The sequence below is a fragment of the Poromitra crassiceps genome, assembly GCF_964638095.1.
Source record: "Poromitra crassiceps genome assembly, chromosome: 16".
NCBI lineage: Eukaryota > Metazoa > Chordata > Actinopteri > Beryciformes > Melamphaidae > Poromitra > Poromitra crassiceps.
Genome location: NC_139645.1, coordinates 11,985,727 through 12,006,211, shown reverse-complemented (window position 1 = coordinate 12,006,211; position 20,485 = coordinate 11,985,727). Strand labels below are relative to the sequence as shown.

At 44.3% G+C, this 20,485-nt stretch overlaps 1 protein-coding gene across 2 annotated transcripts in view; it reads left to right on the top strand.

Annotated features, from left to right (window-relative positions):
* The first annotated feature begins 52 nt into the window (after positions 1 to 52).
* iqgap1 (IQ motif containing GTPase activating protein 1) overlaps positions 53 to 20,485 on the top strand; it is a 77,179-nt gene continuing 56,746 nt past the window's right edge. For both annotated transcript variants that reach the window (XM_083652930.1, XM_083652931.1), the window contains exons 1-2: positions 53 to 162; positions 5,130 to 5,232. In XM_083652930.1, coding sequence (XP_083509056.1) covers positions 117 to 162; positions 5,130 to 5,232 — 149 coding nt within the window. In that variant the 5' untranslated portion in view covers positions 53 to 116. The remainder of the gene's footprint in view (positions 163 to 5,129; positions 5,233 to 20,485) is intronic.

Below are 20,485 nucleotides of genomic sequence, written 5' to 3'. Positions count from 1 at the left end.
GAAAGAGGGAGGGAGAAAAAAAGTTCCACACTTTCTGAGAAAGTGTGCAGACAAGGGAGCTAAAGGACCGCGAGAGAGGCTCTTCTGACACTGGGTTTTCCCAAGAAGAAGAGAGGATGTCCGCTTCAGACGAGACAGACGCGCTCCGGCCCAGATATGGCTGTAAGTTCACTTCACTTCACACACTTTTGCTCACCTTGTTGGTTGAGGTGTACCAGGCAGGCAGGCAGGGCGGCTCTGCTGCTGCTGCCCCGCTGCGAGCAGCCTGCTACACATACTTTTCAAAACCTTTCTTTCTTCTTCAGACGAGACATAACTTCTGTTCTGACAGCATGGTAGTACAGCCATGACTTCCGCGTTTGTTTTCATTCACTTTACTGTATCACCCACCATTGCTGTGAGTTGAAGAGGCCTAGGCTAGCCCAGTGATTCTCAAGACTCAACCGTTAATATATAGTCCATATTTATGTCCACGAAACCCCATTTATTTGCCTCTCCTCCCCCCCCCACCCAAAAAAAAGTAGTGATTTTGCATTTAGAATCCCCTCTAACTGTATTGTAGGTAGAGCGATAACAGATACATTATGATGAAGAAATGGTGTTAACTTTTCGTTTAACAATTCAGTTTATCTGGGGACCTCCAGCTGGAACCGCCTTCCTTCAAGGACCCCAGCTGGCCTCCTCACCCCACGTTGAGAAGCCTAGCTGCATTTTCACATATTGTAACTTTATCATCATCACCATTAAACAAAGACTAACGATTCATTTCAGCACAGCTTTCTCTATTCCCACATGTGGCACAATGACGAATGGATAGTTCTAAAGTTTATAGTAGGCCTAACTGTAGGCTATAGCTCATAACTGACGCCCAAGCATTTTTTCCCTTTCTCTTAGTCACTCCTGAGGCATTCTATTAAGTGTGAGAATGGTTGAAAATGACGTGTTACGTTAAGTGTTCGTTTTGGATTGAACAATAGCCTAATAACTCAAAGTCTAGACTACAATCTTCCGTTAATTCAGCAAAGTGTGAAAAGCAACAATTGGATTTCCTGCCTGACAGATGATTTGTTCATTCAGAGTTTACTTTTGAGTAGAAGTCAGAGGTAAACGGCCCCAAAAATGGAAATAGTGACGGCCTCAAAATGTGTGTAGACTTAGTACTAGCATTGCCATTTTCCAGGTTGATGATGATGACGACGATGGGGTGTGTGTGTGTGTGTGACTGTGTGTGTGACACCCCATAGGTTTAAATCTAGTACCTCAGAAGTGACAGGAGGTTGAAAAAGGGGCCTCTTTGTATAGCGTGCCCTCCTGTCCCCCCCCCTCCCCTCTCCATAATTTAGCTGGGAAAAAACGGTCTTGGCTGTGCCGGCGGGATCGGCTCCGCTCTGTAATCTCATGGGAATCTCTCTCCATAAGTCTGCTGCATTGTTTGTTGTTTTCTGCCGCCTGCGATAAACCTGCCAGTCACAGACGACCACATGCCCCCCCCCCCCCTGAGAGGGCACGATGAGGTTATGATGATCACGTGTAGCGGGGCTCACTCACGTGAAGCTGCTTGAAGTGGTTTGGAGTCTCAGTGTGTGTGGAAGTGCTTAGATGATGAGGTCAGGGTGAGTTATGCGCTAGGCGGGCAAACACTCTGTTAGAGCAACTCTGATGAATAGGTGAAGAAGAGACAAACACCTGAGTTCTCCATAAAACATATGACTTACTGATCTTCCTGCACTGTTAATATCAGAGGGAGAGATTCACACAGATTCACTAATATCATATTAGTGATCAGTGTGAATCTCTCTCTATGACGATTCAGGATATTGTAAGTGGTTGCATGCATCGCTGGTTTTACCGCATTGCTATAGGACGAATCAGCATGTTTGGAGACAAACGGATTGGCTATTACTTCTGGGTGCAACTGCTGTTGGTTTTAAACAGCAGCTCAATGTGAAACCATTTGAACTACTCCTTCATACTTTAAGCTAGACACTCCATTCAAACGAGCCACCTGACTTTTAGGACTCTTATCACCTTAATTGAGCTTTAAATAATCTTTTATAGGAATCACAGTTTGTTTTATACTTTTTTCAACCTTTATAATGGGACCCTATGGAGCCAGGAAGGAACTCACTCTAGCCGGCTGTACTTTTGACCAAATTCACACGTTTTAAAACTGTGACAGTTCACACAACTTTAACACTACATATTGTAAACGAGACGCGTTAGCTACTTCTGCTCTAGTCTGACTGCCTGGAAGCAGGCTGTGGGTCTAAGCTGCTCTGCCATTGGTGCCGACCATTTCAGTCGGCAGCGGGAGGGAATTCCTTTCCGCTCCCTGCGAGCTCTGCCATTGGCTCCGATCGGCTCCGCCCATTTCAGTCCAAGCGGAAAGGGCTTTCCCTTCCGCTCCCTGCGAGTCGCTCTCAAAACAACAACGCTAGCTCGTTGCTACACGCTGAATGGCACGTTTTGATAAAGATTTGAACTGTGCAATAAAGCAGGCCTGCTTGGTACTTTTGGGTGGATGGTTGTTGTTTTCACCATAGACCAGAGTGAGAGTAAGAGCAGCCAGACTCTCTCCTGCGCTGCTACAGCGTGAAATGGAGAGAGTCTGGCCAGCGAGACTACTTCTGCTCTCACTCACATATTGTCAAAATATAAGTGATGTGAGGTCTCGTTTTTGAGATATGAACGTTTGTTTGGCACAACTTTTCAGCATATTATTTCATACTAGTTTTCTGCTGCAGTGATACCTGGAAGTACTTTGTTGTTGTTGTGACATCAGTGTTTCCCATACATAAAGAAATTTGTGGCGGGCCGCCACAAAAAGATTTTGACCAAAAAAAAATATATATATTTTTTTCTTTTTCTTTTTTACAGTGCACCTGAACGCAACATGCAAGATACCCGCTGAATAAGTGTCCAATAAATGTTCATGTCATTCTGGCCAATACTTCTGTTATAGCATTTCAGTCTGGAATATGGAATATCTTTCAATAATCTATGATTTAGCTGCTAAATTGTCAAATACCGCCATCTGCTCGCTACCCAGGTACTTATGTATGTACTTAACCTAACTAACTTAACCTAACTAACTATCCGGTGTGCACAACATTGTCAGCCTAAACTCCGGCTGACACCCCAAAAACCTACAATCCGCTACAGAAAAATGTATATTGTTTGTTTTAGGGATGTCCCGATCACCTTTTTTTGCCCCCGAGTCCGAGTCCGAGTCATATGATTTTGAGTATCTGCCGATACCGAGTCCCGATCCGATATTTCTGCAATGCATTGCAGAAATAGTTGGGACAACAAGTTGAGACAACTTGGATGCTTTTCCCCCCTTTTCTTCTAAGTGTTTAAGTGTTTTTATTTTAACCAACCAATATGACATCTTTGTACGGCTCTTTTATCACAACCACAACTCAGTTAGTGCAGCATTGGTTTTAAACCAAGTAAACAAAATAAAATATCTTTACAGCTTATCAATGGTGCAGCACAAAATAACAAAATAAAAAATATGACACAGACTGTTTTTTTCACTACAAACTCGCCATGTTGAAATCTAGCAATTTGAGGTGAAAGGTTGTATGGTGAAAACACATAACACATAAAATGGAGTCGTTTTAGAATCAGTAAATAGGTATATTTTGTAAGATAAAAACTGACTCTGAGAGAGAAATTACCTAGGCTATCTCTGGACACGGCTGGTAGTATTCATTTGCATGCTGCCTAATTTCATTTCACTGGCTAATGTCTGCTATTGTTTCGAGTTTCGACCATTGAGCCACATCAATAGAATCAGGCATGGAGGTTCTCCACTGTCTGCAGCCAGGTACTCTTCTTGAGCATGCTTGCTAAATGGGGGCGGGGTGCAGCGGTGCAGCTCTGTTTACAAGTTAGACAACATGGAGACACTGAGGACAGTCTGTGTGGATTTAAAATGTTTGAAACTTTATCTGTGAGACGAGTGCAGTCCGGCCACTTCTGACACCATGGAGGAACGACAGATTTTATTCACAAGACCGACGGAATGCCGACAACAAAAAGATGTTCGTTATGGGAACTTTACTGATGATGCGCAGTGCACTTCTGGCTTTTCTTCCTAGTCCGACTCCTAGGTGAGTTTAATCATGATCCCTAACTAACGTTACGTCTTGTTTCTGTTTTAGCCACTGTGCGACCATCTAGTTATGGTTGGACATGTGTTTTTGTATGTTTTATCGCGTTCTGATCAGTTCTGATGTGTGGCTAGTCGAACACTAAACAAAGAGTATGGAAGGAAAGAAGTGACAATAGCAAGAGAACCGCGGCCATTTTGGCGCCGCAAACAACAGGACAATAGCACAGAGAGGTTTGTTGCGCCCCAAAATGGCCAATCTCTTGTGCGCTGTTGCAACGGATTAGTTCGCTTCTTATCAATGCTCACTCGTCACTCCCCACTACTAAAGTTAAAACTGCGTATGTTGCTGCGTGCAAGAGGGCTCGTGTTTACGATGAATATGACAAATTGCAATGATAAAATAAATGACAGATTGTTTATTTGGATGACTGAAATGTGTGAATTGGCATATTTGTTTTGTGACGTTTTTATACATAAAAATCCGATCTCTTCCCCCCGATTCCGGATCAGTTGAAAATCACGTGATCGGCCCCGATTTCCGATCACGTGATCGGATCGGGACATCCCTAGTTTGTTTATTAACTGGCCCCTCGCCTTCTATCATTTCACGAAAGTGGCAAAGCAAGTTGAGTATCCCTGACCTATAGGGAGACATTTAGTTTGTCATTGTAAACCCACAGCACAGTAATGATGAGACATGTTCTTCATAGATCTAGCCTTTTCATTTTGCTCTTAAGCTTTCTCAAAGTACACCAAATTCATGCATTTTACATTAAAATGTTTAAAAAAAAATCTCACGGGGGGGCATGCCCCCGCACCCCCCTAGGGGGTCTGCGGTCCCCCACCACAAATACTCAAAATCCTGTGGGAAACACTGGACATCATGCTGAGTCGTCATATTGACTGTGTGTGTGTGTGTGTGTGTGTGTGTGCGCGTGTGCGCGCGCGTGTGTGTGTGTGTGTGTATGTGTGTGTGCGTGCGTGTGTGTGTGTGCGTGTGTGTGTGCAGCCGTCCTGGACGGGGTGGAGCGTCTCACGGCGGAGGAGATGGACGAGCGACGGCAGCAGAACATGGCCTATGAGTACCTGTGTCACCTGGAGGAGGCCAAGAGGTGAGAGCCACAAAGTATTAACCTGCAACACTGCCCATAGAGTACCCAGAAGTCCCTGCACTTCCTGGTTCCTATGCGTAAAAGTAGGGCCATATGAAATCCGTTTTATTTTTTTCCAAATTCCATTTTATTTATTTCAATTTCAATTTTTAAATTTAAATTTAGGGCTTTGTATCTATCTATCTATCTATCTATCTATCTATCTATCTATCTATCTATCTATCTATCTATCTATCTATCTATCTCTATATATATAGATATATATATATCTATGTATGTGTATATATCTATATATATATATATATCTATATATATCTATATATATTCATATATATATATATGTGTGTGTGTGTGTATATATCTATGTATGTACGGTATGTATATATATATATATGTATATATGTATATGTATTGTGTATATACAGTATATATACATATATATATATACTGACTCGGAAATCTTAACCTAAGGTGCTTTGTGCAACTGGGCCCAGGTCTTCCGGACTCATTCCTGCAGTACTCTAAAAAGTGCTGCCTCATCATCACGTCAACTCTCTGCTGTGTGTGTGTGTGTGTGTGTGTGTGTGTGTGTGTGTGTGTGTGTGTGTGTGTGTGTGTGTGTGTGTGTGTGTGTGTGTGTGTGTGTGTGTGTGTGTGTGTGTGTGTGTGTGTGTGTGTGTGGTACAGATGTGTGTGCGTGCGTGCGCTCGTGTGCGTGCGCTCACTCTCGGTGTCTCTGTATTCAAGTTCAAGTTTCATTATTAACCACATGGCAGAGGACACTGAAATTCATGGGCATTACAATAATGAAGAACTGACAAGCAATAAACGCATCTTAAGTGTCAAGATAAATAATCAGTAGGGGTGTCACGATATTTCGTCGCACGATATATCGCGATATCGAAACGTCACGATATGCGTATCGTCAGAAAAAAAGGATATCGTAAAAAAAAAAATGTTTTTTGCTCCTGAATAATAATAGAACAAATTTAGCAGAATCAACATGCATGAGTGAGGGGGTAGACTACTACTGGCATGGCAAAACAGCTCAAGGGGTACATAAGATTACATAAGTTTAGGGACCATTGAGCACGAGTTATTTAAGAAATAGATTGTATACTTTATTTTTCTTTCACCATGCAACAAACATTTAGTTTGTGACAGTGTGACACATTCTATTACAAGAGAAGCATTATCTTCCATGTTGTTTTATAGTTATTATAATAACAATTTCCAAAAACAGCATTTGTTTTGTATTTTGTGTATTTCAAATGAAAGACTATTTTTCCAGTATTTTCCCAGGGCTCCCTTGAAAAGAGGTTTCGATTTCAACGGGACTCGCATGGTTAAATAAATGATAAATAAATACGTAAACATTATTTACTTTTGTTAAAAAGAATATTGTTAAAATATCGTATCGTATCGTTATCGTGAACCCAATATCGTGTATCGTATCGTATCGTGAAATTAGTGTATCGTGAGTGACACCCCTAATAATCAGTCCAAACAATTCATGATTTGAAGACAATGGTTAAGATGCATTTTAAACCCTGCAGTGCATCAGTCCATCCAGTCGACCCGTGGGCTTCACACGTTCAAAGAGGAACGACTGAGCGAGACAGGAAGTGACTCAGTCCCTGTTGATTTTAGTATCTCTTATTGTTGCCACAGAAACCCACGGTTGTCATAGCAACGGGTTCCGGTGTGATTGCCGGGGTCTGTGTGCGTGCCGCTGTGAGAGTACACTCAGACACAAAGACGCTCGGCGGTGCTTGTAGCCTGACGTCGTTCACCCGATCTGAAATGTAGTTCACCTTCTCGGTGAACCCACTTTCCCTTAACCTGCTTCGTTTGCTTTCAGTTAGCGACTTACTACATTTCCCAGAATGCTTTTCAACAACCCCCGGGACCGGGGGGTGTGATTCAGACTGTGGGTCTTTTCAAGTGTTGATGCAGAGAGCGATAGCGATGGCATAGTACGGTAAATGGAAAGTAAACGTTTTTCCCAGTCAAGAAAATTCCGGGTCTCCCCCTCACTCTAAACACAAGCTGTCTCTCTGCTGCAGTGCATGCTGGTCTCTCTCCTGCTCCTGTGGGTGGAGACACTGATCTCTCTCCTCTTCTACAATGGATTACTCCCTGTACGATTGTTGATGTTGTTGGTGCAAAATAGGGGTGGGGATCACCAGATGCCCCACGATACGATATTATCATGATACTTAAGTCACGATATGGTAGTATTGCGATATTGCAATAATGCTAGTATTGCGATATACTGAGTGTTGCGATATTGCAATATATTGTGATTTATGACCTTTTTTCAACTGCAAATTATGTGCCCAAAGGAGCCAGTCTGTTCGTCTCACTTCAATCGTTCTTTTTTGCAGCAAAAGGGGATTGGTCAAGCGGACAGACTGACCACCGCTGTCATAAATGCTGCATGCACTTGACAATTTGTACGATAAAATACCACGATACTTGGCATTCGTGCGATACGATATATCGCCACACAAAATATCGCGATACTATGCTTTAGCACTCTGTGATTGTGAGGGACTGACGCCAAAACTGTTGACTCAGATTTAACGGTATCTTTAGTGCTTTAGGGTGGGTTTTCCCTCTGAACTTCCCCTCTAACTCTTTGTCTATGTTCCTCTTCTGGTTTGACTGTGCCTTCACACACCCACCACACGAGACTGTCTCACAACATGGTTGTGAAGGGAAGGCGATCTAGAAAGCAGTGACTTTCCGACACGCTCTTAACGAGCTGTCCATGCTACTCTTAACGAGCTGTACATGAGACTCTTAACGAGCTGTCCATCAGACTCTTAACGAGCTGTGCATGAGACTCTTAACGAGCTGTACATGAGACTCTTAACGAGCTGTACATGAGACTCTTAACGAGTTGTACATAAGACTCTTAACGAGCTGTACATGAGACTCTTAACGAGTTGTACATAAGACTCTTAACGAGCTGTACATGAGACTCTTAACGAGCTGTCCATGAGACTCTTAACGAGCTGTCCATGAGACTCTTAACGAGCTGTACATGAGACTCTTAACGAGCTGTACAGTGCAGACTGCTGCATGCACTCCCGGCCTGGTGCCTGTTGCTTCTCCGTCAGACGGAAAATACGTTTCAGGCCGGGGTGTAACGATCGATATATCAATATATCGATTCAATGATCAATAATCCAATATCGTCGATGCAAAGTGAAAATATCAATTTATATCATCATCTTGAAGATACGCCTTTATTTTGAAATTCCCATGGCACGTCTCGACGTCTGTGTCACCATTTCTGTCCGGCTCAGCATTTTTTTTTAATTGATCAAAAAGAGTACCGTAGATTGTTTTTCATTTCGTTTTATGTCTGGAAGCGCTCGTAAATAAAATGGTCAAATCAGACTCAATCATCGTGTTAAATGGGCATACTGTATGATATGGTCTCATATCGATCGCAGGGCCCCTGAATCGAATCGAATCGAATCGACGCCAAGACTTTGTGATATCAGCAAATATCGTATCGTCGTCCAAAAGGATCAGGATAATATCGTATCGTGACGAAACTTGTCCTTCACACACGCCTAGTTTCAGGTAGACCGTCCGGGCTGCTCTGTGGTGGAGGAATGCTGGGAGGAGTGTGCGTTGATGTAAGCGCGCCTGGACGTTTGGTATGAGGAGAATGCCTCTCTCTCTCTCTCTCTCTCTCTCTCTCTCCCTCTCCCTCTCTCACTCTCCCACTCTCACAGGTGTGTTACCTGGCTGTACAGGTGTGTGACAGCAGGCTGTGAGGCGTGTTACCTGGCTGTGTGCCTGCTGGTGCAGTGTCAACCTGTGTGTGACACGGACACGGCGGCAGGAATGCATTGTGGGTCTGTCACCACTGCGCCACTCTAGCGCTTCAGTGTAGGAGGCCTCAGGTCATCAGGCCCGTCTCCCTCCCAGCTGTGGGATGCAAACGATGTGTTATCACAGTTATTCTCATGTTCCCATAGAACGCAGTGTTAAGCTCTCATGCTGCCTGCTGTGTGCGTTATCATGATGTTATTCTCATGTTCCCATAGAATGCAGTGTTAAGCCCTCATGCTGCCTGCTGTGTGCGTTATCATGGTGTTATTTTCATGTTCCCATAGAACGCAGTGTTAAGCTCTCATGCTGCCTGCTGTGTGCGTTATCATGGTGTTATTTTCATGTTCCCATAGAACGCAGTGTTAAGCTCTCATGCTGCCTGCTGTGTGCGTTATCATGGTGTTATTTTCATGTTCCCATAGAACGCAGTGTTAAGCTCTCATGCTGCCTGCTGGGTGCGTTATCACAGTTATTCTCATGTTCCCATAGAACGCAGTGTTAAGCCCTCATGCTGCCTGCTGGGTGCGTTATCACAGTTATTCTCATGTTCCCATGGAACGCAGTGTTAAGCCCTCATGCTGCCTGCTGTGTGCGTTATCAGTTATTTTCATGTTCCCATGGAACGCAGTGTTAAGCCCTCATGCTGCCTGCTGTGTGCGTTATCTGTTATTCTCATGTTCCCACGGAACGCAGTGTTAAGCTCTCATGCTGCCTGCTGTGTGCGTTATCAGTTATTCTCATGTTCCCATAGAACGCAGTGTTAAGCCCTCATGCTGCCTGCTGTGTGCGTTATCACAGTTATTTTCATGTTCCCATGGAACGCAGTGTTAAGCTCTCATGCTGCCTGCTGTGTGCGTTATCACAGTTATTTTAATGTTCCCATGGAACGCAGTGTTAAGCTCTCATGCTGCCTGCTGTGTGCGTTATCACAGTTATTCTCATGTTCCCATAGAACGCAGTGTTAAGCTCTCATGCTGCCTGCTGTGTGCGTTATCACAGTTATTTTCATGTTCCCATGGAACGCAGTGTTAAGCTCTCATGCTGCCTGCTGTGTGCGTTATCACAGTTATTCTCATGTTCCCATAGAACGCAGTGTTGAGCTCTCATGCTGCCTGCTGTGTGCGTTATCAGTTATTTTCATGTTCCCATGGAACGCAGTGTTAAGCCCTCATGCTGCCTGCTGTGTGCGTTATCAGTTATTTTCATGTTCCCATAGAACGCAGTGTTAAGCCCTCATGCTGCCTGCTGTGTGCGTTATCACAGTTATTCTCATGTTCCCATGGAACGCAGTGTTAAGCTCTCATGCTGCCTGCTGTGTGCGTTATCACAGTTATTCTCATGTTCCCATGGAACGCAGTGTTAAGCTCTCATGCTGCCTGCTGTGTGCGTTATCATGATGTTATTTTCATGTTCCTATGGAACGCAGTGTTAAGCTCTCATGCTGCCTGCTGTGTGCGTTATCAGTTATTTTCATGTTCCTATAGAACGCAGTGTTAAGCCCTCATGCTGCCTGCTGTGTGCGTTATCAGTTATTTTCATGTTCCTATAGAACGCAGTGTTGAGCTCTCATGCTGCCTGCTGTGTGCGTTATCATGGTGTTATTTTCATGTTCCTATGGAACGCAGTGTTAAGCTCTCATGCTGCCTGCTGTGTGCGTTATCACAGTTATTCTCATGTTCCCATAGAACGCAGTGTTAAGCTCTCATGCTGCCTGCTGTGTGCGTTATCACAGTTATTCTCATGTTCCTATAGAACGCAGTGTTAAGCTCTCATGCTGCCTGCTGTGTGCGTTATCACAGTTATTCTCATGTTCCCACAGAACGCAGTGTTAAGCTCTCATGCTGCCTGCTGTGTGCGTTATCATGGTGTTATTTTCATGTTCCTATGGAACGCAGTGTTAAGCTCTCATGCTGCCTGCTGTGTGTGTGCGTTATCACAGTTATTCTCATGTTCCCATAGAACGCAGTGTTAAGCTCTCATGCTGCCTGCTGTGTGCGTTATCACAGTTATTCTCATGTTCCTATAGAACGCAGTGTTAAGCTCTCATGCTGCCTGCTGTGTGCGTTATCACAGTTATTCTCATGTTCCCATAGAACGCAGTGTTAAGCCCTCATGCTGCCTGCTGTGTGCGTTATCATGGTGTTATTTTCATGTTCCCACGGAACGCAGTGTTAAGCCCTCATGCTGCCTGCTGTGTGCGTTATCACAGTTATTCTCATGTTCCTATAGAACGCAGTGTTAAGCCCTCATGCTGCCTGCTGTGTGCGTTATCACAGTTATTCTCATGTTCCTATGGAACGCAGTGTTAAGCTCTCATGCTGCCTGCTGTGTGCGTTATCACAGTTATTCTCATGTTCCCATAGAACGCAGTGTTAAGCTCTCATGCTGCCTGCTGTGTGCGTTATCACAGTTATTCTCATGTTCCCATAGAACGCAGTGTTAAGCTCTCATGCTGCCTGCTGTGTGCGTTATCACAGTTATTTTCATGTTCCCATAGAACGCAGTGTTAAGCCCTCATGCTGCCTGCTGTGTGCGTTATCACAGTTATTCTCATGTTCCCACAGAACGCAGTGTTAAGCCCTCATGCTGCCTGCTGTGTGCGTTATCAGTTATTCTCATGTTCCCATAGAACGCAGTGTTAAGCTCTCATGCTGCCTGCTGTGTGCGTTATCACAGTTATTTTCATGTTCCCACGGAACGCAGTGTTAAGCCCTCATGCTGCCTGCTGTGTGCGTTATCACAGTTATTTTCATGTTCCTATGGAACGCAGTGTTAAGCTCTCATGCTGCCTGCTGTGTGCGTTATCATGGTGTATTTGAATGTTGGGCACCCAGGTTCATGTACTCTATGTACGCAAACTAGGGGTGTAACGCTTCACAAAATTCACGCTTTGGTTCCATACGACACAGTGGTTGGCTTTCGATACAGCAAAAAAGTAGAATGAATTTTACTTGTTTATTTTATTATTTTCAGTCTATTTTCTTTCTCAAATTACAAAAATGTTTTTTTTAAACACATTTTGCCTTTTTCGTCTGTTTTAGTCGCCTATGTCCATGATATATCCTATTATAAAACGGCTCTTTCAAATCAAGCACTCTGATTGGTTCACACAGCCGTGGTCCTTGTAGATGTGGAAGACTGTTCAGAGATAAAAGATGTGTTTGTTTGTAATGTGTATTGAACCTAAAGCCTCACACCTAAATGCTTCAATACGAATATGCGTATGGTTACACCCTTATTGTGATGCTATGTGATGTGGAGGGAAACAAATTGCTGTTTGTCAACTTCTTTCTTTACTTCTTTCTTGCGTTCATGTTTTCACTCTTTCATTCTCTCTCTCTTCCTGGGAATGTGGTTGGGTGTGTTTTCTGTGTGATGCCTCTGTTTTAAAATCCATGTATGTTGCTGGCTTGAGCCTTCTCTCCTTATCTCACCAGTGTAGTGTACATAAACAATGTCTGATCATGTCCCATGCTCTCTCTCTCTCTCTCTCTCTCTCTCTCTCTCTCTCTCTCTCTCTCTCTCTCTCTCTCTAATTCAATTTAAGGTGCTTTATTGGCATGAAATACAAAAGTACATATTTGCCAATTTGTCAAAGCAAAGTCAACAAATTCAAATCATAGTAATCTCTCCCTCCCTCCCCCGCCCCTCCCTCTCTCTCCCTCTCCCTCTCTCTCTCTCTCTCTCTCTCTCTCCCTCTCTCTCTCTCCCTCTCTCTCCCTCTCCCTCTCTCTCTCTCTCTCTCTCTCTCTCTCTCCAACTCATCTAAGCACACTGATGCCTCTCAAAGTTTCCTCGACCATTGAAAATGTCATTGGTCTCAGTTTCATTGGAGAGTTTAATGTCCCATGATGGTCTAAATGCTTTTTCAAAGGCTTTTCCACCCTGGCAAGAAGTCAATTCTGAGGAGCAACACTGAATACCTTTAGATTTGGCTATGATTATGATTTTTTTGGGGGGGGGGGGGGAGGGACATTTTTGCCTTTATTTAGATAGGACAGTAGGCAGACAGGAACGGTGGGGGGAGAGAGAGGGTATGACAAAGGACCTCGGGTCGGATTCGAACCCGCGTCGGCCGCGCGAAGGGCCGAGCCTCCGTGGTACTGCTGCTACCAACCATACCAGGATGCACAAAAAAATAGGCAAATTTGTCATTTGTAATTGAAAGATATCGAAGATTAGGGGGAAACATTGGTAAATATGTGTAAAAATGTAAGTATCGTACTGGCCTTCAAAAAGTCATATCAGTCCAAATGTAAATTGTCGTGAGTGTGTGTTGTGTTTGGCTCAGACTGCCCACAGCCAGAGTCACTCTGCAGCAGTCAGTGTTTAGCAGCCTACTGAGCTAAATGATTGCTTTGTTTCTATGAAGAAGAGATCGACGCTAAAGCTCTGGGATTTACTTCCTGTGCAGCCGAGGGCGTGTCAGCCTGTTGGATCATGTGATGCAGAGTGAGTGTACCTCAGAAAACTATGCACCCGCCCCCCTCCTCCGCTCCTCCTCCGTGCTCCTCCCCATCTGAGCTACGTTCACCACCGCGTCACGTCGCTGCACGTTACTTCATCTTCTCAAGCTGCTATTTGTGGTATGATTCGCCCGCCCTCCGTGTGTGCGCTGGTGAGCTGGTAGGCGCGCTGTCAAAACTGAGAGGGTGGTGCACTTTCACCCAACTAACTGCTCTACTTACAGACTGACAGACAGGTCAGGCATGGAGCTCTCTGCTGCGGCTCTCATGCTGTCTCACTTTCCGAGATGTCGCAGCGTTTTGCATTGAATTCAAATGGAACGGTTCCCACCGGCCTTGAAAATCCTAGAGAGATTCTGGATTTGACAACGGTAAAAACAAGAATGCATGGCTTTTGAAAGTAATATGCTACTTTATTTATTCATTAATTTATTAATTTATTAATTTATTAATTTATTAATTTATTAATTTATTAATTTTATTTATTAATTTATTAATTTATTAATTTATTAATTTATTAATTTATTAGTTTATTAGTTTATTTGTTTATTTGTTTATTTATTTATCTATTTTTATTAAGATGTAGCAGCCAAATTCATCAATATGCCTCAGCTCCCAGGAACAAAACACTGAGATGGAGAATTGTGTTAAGATAAAGTTCAAATGAAGGATTTCACACCAGGGATTCTGGACTTGACAGGATTTATGGCTAAAAGTAACAATGCCACCATGATGTTTTATTGTGACCGAAGTCACATCTTACTCCACAGCGTTCCCCGCTTGAGTAAAAAGTCAAGCGATAAGTTCTTTAATTAGATGTCCGACCGAGTGTGGGAACCCCCCAATGATTAAAAAGAGTCTTTTCGGTCGCGCAGACGCCTACAGCTTCGTTTCCATGACAACCACTCACCATGTGTGTGAGTGTGTGTAACCCACACGATTGTTCCAAGGTTATTCATTATGGCCGTTCCATCTAAAGCCTGTTGAAAAGTAGACATTCTGTAATCCAGTCCAGCCATTGGCCTTTCTCTCACCCCTGGGATGAACGTTTACATTATCTCCCCACACTCTGAAAGAACAGAATAGCTAGAGCAGGGGTCCCAAAACTTAAAGGAACACTCTGCCCATTTTCAACCGGCTTTGTATCATTAGAACATCAGTAGTATATCAGAAAACTGTAAACTGTTTTGAAGTCTGTCATTTAATTTGACAGTTATTGAGTGTTAAAGTGTGGACCAGTGACATCACTGGTCCACACTAACTCAAATTAATAACTCATTAACTCAAATCAACTCTCAATTACTGTCAAACTAGATGATGGTTTTGAAGTCATACATCTTAGTGTGGACCAGTGATGTCACTTCAAAACAGTTTACAGTTTTCTGATATACTACTGATGTTCTAATGATACAAAGCTGGTTGAAAATGGGCGGAGTGTTCCTTTAAGAGTGCCCCGGCCCACTTTGAAATCTGCCACTGTAGCTTTAAAAATGGCCCTGCTACCATTTGATTGGCCGCGGAAATCGCGAGTGTTGGCAGACCACTCGCAGCTCTGTTTACCTTTACAACCACACACCGAAAGTACCAAGCAGGCACAATCCAGAATCCAATCGTTTTCAGCGTGTAGCAACCGGTAGCAAGCAACGAGCTAGCATTGTTGACGTCGTTTCACAGCGACACAGGCATTGATTTGAGATCGACAGATTCGACACGGAGGGAGCGGAAAGGAAATCCATATATGGTCGCAGCCGGTCAGTCAGAGCGGGTCGGAGCCAATGACAGAGCTCGCAGGGAGCGGAAAGGGATTTTCTTCCTGCTGCCGACTGAAATAGACGGCACCAATGGCAGAGCTCATACCAGCAGCCTGTTTCCATGCAGCCAGACTTCTCTCGCGGCACAGAGGGAAGTCTGGCAAGCGAGACTATGAGTTTTTAAGATGTGGTTTCTGAATACCGATCAAAGGTTATTTTCCGGCGCATTGTTCAACTGCAAAAGACAAATGAAAAAACAGCATAGTCCATTGTCCAACATGGCTGCCGCTTCGTCTTTGTAGGGTACACTGTAGATACACAATACAGGTGTTGTCGTCGATATTTCTGTTGCCGTTATCACACGCCTGCGCAATAAAACGTGGTCACAAAATGTGAACGGCGCAGCATTACTGAACTTGGTTAGCTAGCAGTTTGTCCCCATCGATCAAATCCCTTTTCTTATAGTCGTGTAGTCGTCGACCCAGAAACGGAGAGATATGACGACGCCCATCAGTCCTGTTTGAAATCGGCAACAGCAGCAGGGCAGATTGTTGAATGTTTTTCCTGTCCTTATGTATTTTGGCTCTGAGCTCGGAGGCAAACCACTGTGACTGCCTCACAGAAATCCAGTCTGGTTAGGTCATAGTCTGTATACAGTATGCAATGTTTGTGTGTTTGTGTGCCACTGAGATATGCCGAAAATACACACATATGTTTGAGTCTGTTGACGAATGGAAGATTTATATAGAGTCCACTCCGTCTGTTTTTTTTTTTTTCATTTTAAGCCTGTGAGTAACTGTGCCTGATAGCGAGCGCGGTCAGAGCAGAGATTGTTGCTGTTGGTACAGAATAGCACAAATACTAGCGTGGTTACTGGGTTACATCATTGACAGTGAGATAATGTATTGCTGCTCCAAGACGAGTCTCAATCCCTCATCCTTGTCTCTTCTGGTGTGACGATGCCGCCCCAGGGGCCGTTCAGGAGATTGAATAAACCGTTGTTCCCCCCCGAGAAGGCTTTACAGGAAGAACCTATCTTTAAATAATATCAATGTTTTTAACCTTCATATTGTCCTCAAAATCACATGTCATGCAAAGTGGTTTCTTTTGGGTGGGATTCTCACAGTGTGGTATTATGTAAAAGATTAGGACCAACATTGAGTTTGATAGATTTAGATTTTTGTGTGCAGTGTCAAATTTAAATTTTAAAATGATTAAATTATAAACCCATTATAAGGCCCAAAAAAGTGCTATTTTTGGGCCTCCAGCTATTTTTTTTTTTTTTTTTTACAAAAAGCACGCATTTCATTACTTTTTTGTTTTTTGTATGCAAGACTTGCAATTTTAAGATTTTACTGGTCATTACAAAACGGATGTCATTTTGATGGCATCATTTCATTTCCATGTTTGGCATCAGTTCCATGTTTAAATTGGTATATCATTGAAATCACACAAAAACATATAATTTGATATAAGTGAGCTCTATTGACCATGAATTCCAATAGAAAGCATAAAAACGGTTGTAATGGTTTTGGAATGGAGTTGCTAACACGGTACAACACAGAATTGAGTGAACATTTCTACTTCATGGTGCTAAAACAGTCAAACCAGACCGGGTCAATTTGACCCGGCAGGACAACAGGAGGGCCCATTTTGAATAAAACACTCAAAATGCAATGAAATTAGTTCAAATTAATTTTATTTGGGAAGGACCCAGTATTGAACCACCCATGTGATTTTCGGGCAATTTGATGGAAGAAACCCAGATTTCTGATGGAAAATAGAAGGGTAGTCATTCCAAAGAGTCCAGGTTCCCCTTTCCTCTCCGTTTTCCGTGCTGGTTTCTGAATCTGGGCACAGTCGGCTTAGTTGCAGTCAGATATCCGTGCTGGTTTTCCTAACATCCGAAGAAGCCATTCGCTGCCGCTCACTCTTAAGTCTTCGTTTGGTTTGGTCTGCTCTGTTTATTCTCCTTATCTCATTGAGCCGAGTCGAGTGTTTTCATCTGGCTCACCGCGTGACATTCCGCTCCGCTGCCTGTCAATCAGCTGACCGCCACGCCCACAGGAAGAGAAACGGAAGTCTCCTCCTCCAGGAAACAATCCCTCAAAAGCCTGTCACCTCACCCGTAGTACGACATTCACATCCGGGTCTCGATGTCATTTGGAGGCGTCTTTTGGTCGGCGTTGCAGCGTTTAATTTCAAGCTCGGTTTGTCACCGTCAAGGTGGTGTTTAAACAAGTGTAAACTGAACGTTGACAGACGTTAAATGGGCTGGAATTCTCCCTTTTAAGAATACGCTCACGTTGGACTACAGCAGGCACAAGCTGGAGTCTCTCTTTCCACATCGACGTTACAGAAGCTCCATCTTCTCTCGCTCTCCCGCCTCGGCAGAGCGCTGCAACACCAGCCCAGTTCCCCTTAATAGCGTCGGCCAGTTGCCAGTAATTTCCTGTTTTCAAATCATTTCCAGCCACACTTGTGTATAGCTGCTGCTGCTGCTGCTGCTGCTGCTGCCGCCGCAATGCATATTATGTCATCTTCTTCTCAGGCCTGAGAAGATTTTGCAGAGAAGCACCGTGGGTCAAATCCTTTTCGTGGCGAAACCATCTGTCCTCAGGTGACTGCTGGAATCCTCATGTGTCCTGCCTCCCCCAACTGCCTGTGATCAAAATAGATTTTAATGCTATTTAGGACTTCTGTGGTAAAGACCCCAACCTCGTTACATTAAAGCAATAATAATAACCCATTTTCATACAAACAGGTCTTCATTTTAAAACGTTGCTCTCTATCGCCGATTGCTTTAACACTATAATGACTTGGCATATATCCAGTTTTTTCCCCCCATTGTCTGTTCTGAACAGCTGGTGTCTGGTTGCCCTTTCCTCGGGGGGGGGGGGGGGGATCCGGGGGGGGGGGTCCCCTCTTGCCGCACAGGAAGTGATGCGTTTTACATTTTCGGTTTGTTTGGAATGAACAGAAGAAGAACCGGATAGCCATACTAGCCACCATGTTTAAAACGGACACGGAGAAGAGCGCCACCTACAGAAACCCAAACGGCATCAACAGAAAATCCAAGCTTCGTTGACGTTTCACAACGTGAGCACTGTTGAACGCTGTGTTTTGACGTTTCACAGTGAAAGTGCCTCACAACGTGAGCACTGTTGAACGCTGGGTTACTACTGGCTATATTGGCAGCTGGCCCAACTAGCAGAGGCTGCTGTGGGACTGCAGTGAAAACGTGTCAGTCAACGCTTCAGAAGGGCCAAGGAGGGAGGGAGGAAGAGAGAGAAAGGGAGAGAGAGAGAGAGAGGGGGGAGGGAGGGAGGGAAAGATGAGGGGATCAGTGCTGCATAAAGGCCTTGCCAAACACTATAGAAACCCCCCCCCCTCCAGCCCTCTCCAGCCTCCTCCCCTGCATGTCACCTGGCCGTCTGTGGAAACTGAGACCAGAAGTTACTCTTCCGGTTTGGTGTATCAGGCAGGGCAAGCTTTGAGTGTTTGAATCACAGCTGTGATGAAAGCAGAGACAGTCTGATAGAGAGGAGAGGTGGTACTATGCACTGCAGAAGGGGGGAGGGGTTGTTTCATTCAGTCAGTACGGACTTTTGAAATGCATGTCAACATGTTGGCTCGACTGAAATCGAAAGTTATAAAAGTCCGACTAACACACCCAGATAATGCGATTGGAAGTCGATCTACTCCTGCATGTCGGGCTGGACCTGGACCAGGCGATCAGCGCATGTGCTAATGCTCTTTGACCCGGAAGTCGAACAGCGTGTAAAACTGTTACGTTAGCGGCCAGAGAGCGATCAGCTCAAGCTAAATGTGAAGTTCGTTGATGTAGAGCTGTGTCTAGAAAAAATATGTTTTGAATGGAATATCTTTGTATTCAACTGTATTGAGCTCACAAGGGGCAGCTTTGTGTTACCTGACCATCCCTGCGTTTGAGCGGTTTATCGGCGCTCTCTCTCTCCCCACGTAAACACAGCCTCGCTCGACCACATGAACACAGAACACAGCAAAAACAATGTCCTATCACTAAAAATATAAAAAAAATATACTAAATATATTACGCCAATACGTAATAAACACACTGCCACACTATTACATGGGCCAGAAGTGATCGTTTTGAGGGGAAACGTTTGTATAATCATATCCTCTTTTTTTTAATGAAATAGCTGCATTTATATTAAGAGACTTGCTGCTAACAGCTGTTAGAATTGGATTGCATCATGTATACTGGGACAAGGATAGTAGTCCAAGTAAATAGCCTAATCAAGCTATAACCATAGCTCGACTTAACTGTACATGTAAACGTACTGAGTGAGAGGACAGAGACCTGCTCTCAGGTAATTGACTGTAGCTCCCCCCACCCCCCCACCTTGCTTAATCAGCATGCCCGGCCTCATCACGGAGCCCCCCAGGCTTGTTCGGTTTCCTATTTTGTTTGCAGCCATGTCAGCTCCTGCCCCCTGGCTGGTATTTGGCCCTTTCTGGGGACAATAATGGCCATAACCCTAAAGGTCCGGTGGGACCTGATGAGTAATTGGTCTTAGTTGGACGGCCTCGGGGACTGCTGCTGTCTCTGGTAATGGGACAAAGGTCACAACCATCAGCAGTGTTGTCGTGCTTTTCTACCACTGAAGCCACACCGATACGAGAGGGAGGTGATGTTGTGCTGTGCTGTACATCAGCATGGATGTGATCTTCTCCAGTGCTGACGTTAATCACTGACGTGCTGATATCCAGGACAACAGCACGACCTCCAGTGTCATATGGCTTTTATACAGCAGATGTAGAAACAAAGTTATTATTCATCAGCTAATGGTGATTTTTGAGACGACACGGATGACTTTTGTCTGTTTGTCTCTGCCAACGATTGAACAGTTACCTCAGGATTCCACTAGGGCAGAGGTTTTCAAAGTGGGAGGCGGGCCTGCCCAGGGGGGGGGGGGAGGGAGGGCTCCAAACAGTTTCAGCAGGGGAGGCTCAGTGAATGGATTTTTTTTTTTTTTTACATTAGCTATTAGCTATTACATTAGCATTCAAAAGTTATGGGGGGCACTAGGGGGTGGTGTTGGGAGGGGGGGCGGAGGGTTGAAAAGGTTTGCGCTTGTTTTTAATGAGGTGCCTCAGCTGGACAAGGTGGACGTGGCTTTTATATTGTAGTTTTTTCTCAAG